The 6,000-nt window shown below is 42.9% G+C and overlaps 1 protein-coding gene across 1 annotated transcript in view; it reads right to left on the minus strand.

The window, feature by feature from the left end:
* Positions 1-6,000, minus strand: part of fancd2 (FA complementation group D2) — a 74,594-nt gene that overhangs the window by 28,727 nt on the left and 39,867 nt on the right. Inside the window, exons 30-32 of the mRNA XM_034166617.1 lie at positions 2,189-2,305; positions 1,850-1,978; positions 1,659-1,777 (exon numbers count right to left, since the gene is read on the minus strand). Of these exons, the coding sequence (XP_034022508.1) occupies positions 1,659-1,777; positions 1,850-1,978; positions 2,189-2,305 (365 nt within the window). The remainder of the gene's footprint in view (positions 1-1,658; positions 1,778-1,849; positions 1,979-2,188; positions 2,306-6,000) is intronic.

The following is a 6,000-nucleotide window of genomic DNA, read 5'->3' on the forward strand; positions in this document are numbered from 1 at the left end:
AGCTGCAAGACGTGGGCCTGACTCACAGAGCCACATGGGTGATGGCGCTGTCATGCCAACTTTGCCTTCAAGAGGACTAAATTGCTGTCATGCTAACTTTACCTTCAAGAGGACTAAATTTATCTAAGACGTCCATGCTTTTCCACTATGTGCATTGAATAACTGCCTTTGCTCCCACTATGTGTGTGAAGTGTTGTGCATCCAGGTACTATGCGGCGATGGTCTGTCAGTCTATATTTATCAATATTCAAAATCTAATTTACCGTCAAGTGTTCTACCAAATACCAACAATACTGATAGAAATATTTTCTTTATGGTACAAATGAAGGTCACGGGTGATTGGGTAATGGGTTGAGCTGAATATTATTTAAATATGACAATCACAATATCAGTCACTTAAAGGTGCTTCTTCTGAAATAAGGTTTAACCTGACCCTTCAGGTTTAACCTGAAGTAACAGCATTTTAGACATTCAACATCATAAAGGACATGGATGTATTTAAAAAAAAAATTTAAAACCATACACCATATAAAAACACGGCATTTATCAAGCAGGCAATACAAATATAATCCGTGTGTTCCTCTGTAGATGACCCATGGTCACTGACGTACAGTCATGAAATGACATGAATGAGAAGCTGTGTGCTCTGATCATGTCCACATCTGCTGGAGGTGTTCGGCCAGCCCCACGCGCGTCTTGCCCAACACGCGTCTTGTGGACGGCGTGCCGCAGGACTGACACCGTGTCATGTGGAACAGAGCTCACGTGAGTGACGTGACAGTCAGATCGCCCGCTGTGTGTTGTGATCTGACGGTCCATTTTAACCTGGGGGCAGCCTGTCCATAGGCTGCAGCGTGCGCACGCTCACTGGATGCCACCCATCGCCACAGCGATGTATGTTTTTATTTATGTCCACGTGATGATAGCAAGCAGACACACGTGTCACAGTTGGCAGTTGTTAGTCTATGTCCTTCCAAACACAGTACGTGTTGTCCAGCTGGGATGTACAGAACGACAGATCTCCACAGCTGCTTCTGTTGGCGGCCACACCTCCTGTCAGTTCAGCGCACACACCAAAGCCATACTCGGGGAACTTAGAGAAATTTCACTGCCAGCATGACAATGATGGTCTGCTGACTGTTGTTGTGTTAACAGCGTGAATGGCCACACATTTTCTAAGTGCCATGCGAGCGGTGTTAGATGTTCGTGTGTGTCACCTGGAATTTGGCCAACACCTGCCACAAGAGGGTTTGATGGGCTAGCCCAGGGCAAACTCTGTCCTTCAGTCGCTGGTGTGTGCAAATAGTTGTAGCAACAGGTGTACGAGGCGTTAGAAGCAGCTACATTTCTACACGTTTTGCACACGATTCCTGCTTCATGAGCACCTTATGCACAAATCGACCAAATTCGCACTATGTGTGAAGGGGCCCTGAGTCTGGTCTGCTTGAGGTTGATTCCTCAATATCATCAGAGGGAGTTTTTCCCTTACCATTGTCACTTGTGTGCTTGCTCTAGGAGTTGGTAAGATTAGAGCTTACTTGTGTGAAGCGCCATGAGGCAGCTTTGTTGTGATTATATTGGTGCAAATGGGCGTGGCCTAACTCAGGAAATTCAGCCAGTGAGAAAAAAAAAAACAAAACAGTTCCACTCATCCTCACCAACTGAATGTTGAGTGGAGAACCTGCAGGACCAGCTGGTAGCCTGTTGACATTAAGTGGTGCTCTTGAATGTCTGTGGCAGGTCCGTCCACAATGCCATTGTTCTCAGACAACACAGTCTGTGAAAACACAAAAGTATACAACCAGATGGGACATACTTGGACAAACAAGGCTTGTGTTTGTGTTAATACCTGAAAATGATTGTGGCAGTTCTCCAAGTGCGAGCAGAGTGTGGGCAGCAGCTGTATGCAGCATGAAGCAATATCCTTGGAAGCCCTTTGTTGTAGATGGGAAAACCCAACACTTTTGTCTGTCCTTCCCTGTACAGAAAACACATTGCGAGTGACACAGGCCAACATGTACAATTCTACCTATACTTATAGGTGCACACACGTTCAACATTTTATTTACAATACTTTCCAAAGACCTGCAAATCCTCAAATTAAATTTGAACTTTTTAATGCATTTCTAATTTGCACAATGTTCTTGTGCTTATTCCACCTTTATTGGCTTTAAGATATATTATGTACCTTGATGAAAGGGGCTCTTTTTGCAGGAGCAGCTGCGAGACTGAACTCCAGTTTGCGAAGCATATCCTCCAACAGAAAGACGAGCTCAGCAGGGCCCAGCAGAACCTCCTCTCGTACCTTAGTCATGCAGCATTGGGAGATGTAAGACTTTCTGTGTAATTGCTGCACAAAACTGGGGCAGCTCACAGACACAAATCAATACTACAGTACTACTGATTTTATATGACACTGAATAAAACTATCTCAAAATCAAGGGATGGCTGCGGGGATACATTCCCATTGTACAGCGTTTTCACTCATTGGTCTCAATTTTGTTTTTCTTGCCATCTATCAAAATCCCATAATGCCTTTAAAAATGATGTCTGGTCTAATTGGCAAAGCATCAGCATTTACCTATGAAAGCCCCAAACTAAATTAAAATAATATTTTAAATAAAGACAATACAGATCTGTACATGCGTGACTTGATTGTAATTGTAGTCTCCAGGGGACAATTTTAGGTTTTTGATATCCGGGGTGCATTGTGGAGGGTTTTTTGATTTTCTCACCCCAATCCTCCCAATTTAGTTGTACTGCTTAATGTGTGTGGTATTTGTATTTTCTGTTGCACATTTTCACCTTTTCCTTGCCTTTAACCAAAATTGATATCACAACTGACCTGTTTGTTTGATAAGATTATTAACCATGAGAGCTGTAATCGTTTTCGTATTTTTGGTTTCCCTCATCCTAACTGACCTGATTTTAAAACTAGAACCCCAAACAGACCCAGTAATGCTGATCTTAGACATTAATTACATTGTTGTTGTTGTCCATTCAGCTGCACCCATTTTTCTGTTTGGGGTCGCCACAGCGGATACAGCCAGATCCGCATTGGCATTTGGCAGACGTTTTACGCCGGATGCCCTTCCTGACGCAACTCCAAGGTAACCTGGAGAAACACACACAGCCACTGGTGTTCCAAAGAGGTCTCCCATCCAAGTACTAACCAGGCCCCGCACTGCTTAGTTTCTGAGATCTGACGGGATCAACACAGAGCAGATCGGCTGCAGCTTAGACATTACATTATAAAAACATATTGCTTCACATCCCACTTTAGATATGCAGAAAAGTTCAATTAACTAAACTTTTTTTAATGTGGCTCCTCAATTAAACTATAGCATCGTAAGTCCAAAACTATAGTACAACTTAGGCCCAGAGGCATCCTGATTTACACATTTTACTTGTTGAAACTATTATCATCTTGGAAGAATGCAAAGTCACCAACGGTAACTGAATGGAAACAGAGGCTAAAACAGATATACAACCCCAATTCCAATGAAGTTTGGACATTGTGTAAAATGTGAATAAAAACAGAATACCATGATTTGCAAATCCTCTTCAATCTATATTCAATTGAATACACCACAAAGACAAGATATTTAATGTTTAACTGATAAACTTTATTGTTTTTGTGCAAATATTTGCTAATTTTGAAATGGATGCCTGCAACACGTTTAAAAAAAGCTGGGACAGGGGCAACAAAAGACTGGGAAAGTTGATGAATGCTCAAAGAACACTTAATTGGAAACAGGTGAGTGTCATGATTAGGTATACTAGGAGCATCCCCAAAAGGCTCAGCTGTTCACAAGCAAAGATGGGGCGAGGATCACCACTTTGTGAACAACTGTGTGGAAAAAATAGTCCAGCAGTTTAAGAACAATGCTTCTCAATGTTCAATTGCAAGGAATTTAGGGATTCCATCATCTACAGTCCATAAAATAATCAGAAGATTCAGAGAATCTGAAGAACTTTCTACACGTAAGCGGGAAGGCCAAAAACCAACATTGAATGCCCATGACCTTCAATCCCTCAGGCGGCACTGCATTAAAAACCAACATTACTGTGTAAAGGATCTTACCACGTGGGCTCAGGAACACTTCAGAAAACCATTGTCAGTTAACACAGTTTGTGGCTACATCTACGGTGCAAGTTAAAACTCTACCATGCAAAGCGAAAGCCATACATCAACATCCAGAAACGCCGCCGCCTTCTCTGCATCCAAGCTCATTTGAAATGGACAGATGCAAAGTGGAAAAGTGTGCTGTGGTCTGATGAGTCCACATTTCAAACTGTTTTTTGAAATCATGGACGTCGTGTCCTCCGGACAAAAGAGGAAAAAGACCATCCAGACTGTTACCAGTGCAAAGTTCAAAAGCCAGCATCTGTGATGATATGGGGGTGTGTTAGTGCCCATGGCGTGGGCAACTTACACATCTGTGATGGCACCATCAATGCTGAAAGGTACATCCAGGTTTTGGAGCAACAGATCCCTGCTTATTTCAGCAAGTCAATGCCAAGCCACATGCTGCACGTGTTAAAACAGCGTGGCTTTGTAGTAAAAGAGTGCATGTACTAGACTGGCCTGCCTGCAGTCCAGACCTGTCACCCATTGAAAATGTGTGACACATTATGAAGCTCAAAATACGAATTCCACCTACAAAGCTGCAACAATTAGCGTCCTCATTTCCCAAATGCTTACTGAGTGTTGTTAGAAAGAAAGGTGATGTAACACAGTGGTAAACAGTTGTTCATAAAGTGGTGATCCTCGCCCCATCTTTGCTTGTGAATGGCTGAGCCTTTTGGGGATGCTCCTTTTATACCCAATCATGATACTCACCTGTTTCCAATTAACCTGTTCACCTGTGGAGTGTTCCAAACAGGTGTTCTTTAAGCTTTCATCAACTTTCCCAGTCTTTTATTGCCCCGTCCTAGCTTCTTTGAAACGTGTTGCAGGCATCCATTGTTATGTGTCGACGAGGGTTGAGGAGCGGACCTGCATCAGACAGGACCCAGCGCTAAAAATAACCAGAAAGCGGTTCCAAACAGAAACTATTTATTATTCACCTGTGCTTAAAAGTGTAAAAACATAAAAACAACATCCCTCTGGTGGAGTGATTCGTGGCTCGCTCTACAGCGCCCGCAAGGATTAAAGCCGGCGCTCCTGGACTTCCTACCACTGCCAAACACCCCCCAGGTGGACACGACAAACTGATTCTCTGTGAAGCAAAGAGAAGGTGAGGTAAGTCAACAGATACAACTATATCTTCCAATAAACACACGCTATCAGCAACACACTCAGGTCAGTGTCCTTTTTTTTACTTTATGCAAATGAGCAGCTTCTCACAACAAGTGGAGGATCACTTATCCTTCACGCCACAGCAGTGAGAAGCAAACTGCACAATTCTCTTCACAATTCCAGTATACTGTGTAACAAAACACCAAGTTACTATCAACAATTACTTAAACACTTAATTACCTTTAGTGTGTGCTGACAGCATGTGTCCTCACCCCTCCCTGCTTCACGGGCTCGATGTGTCAAAACCCAGGCGCGGTCCTCAGCATCTCACAAACGAACGTCACAAGGTCGAGTTCCCGGCAGTTCTTCTCAAATCACACATGACTTAAATGCAGAACGCCATCCAATTATCTGCTTCAGCTGCAAGTCGTCCAGGTTGCACGTGAGCACCAATCACAGGTGCTTTCCATGATGTTGATGAGGGTGAAGACTCTTCAGCCAGCACCTTCTTCACAGACAAATCAGCCCTCATGCCACCTGGAGAGCAAAGAAAAGAAAAGAACACCAAAACATCCAGCCACGCCCCCCCAACACACAACATCCATTTAAAAATAAGCAAATATTTGCACAAAAACAATAAAGTTTATCAGTTTGAACATTAAATAGCTTGTCTTTGTGGTGTATTCAATTGAATATATATAAGTTGAAGAGGATTTGCAAATCATTGTATTCTGTTTTTATTCACATTTTACACAACG

This window comes from Thalassophryne amazonica, chromosome 3 (assembly GCF_902500255.1).
Source record: "Thalassophryne amazonica chromosome 3, fThaAma1.1, whole genome shotgun sequence".
Lineage (NCBI taxonomy): Eukaryota > Metazoa > Chordata > Actinopteri > Batrachoidiformes > Batrachoididae > Thalassophryne > Thalassophryne amazonica.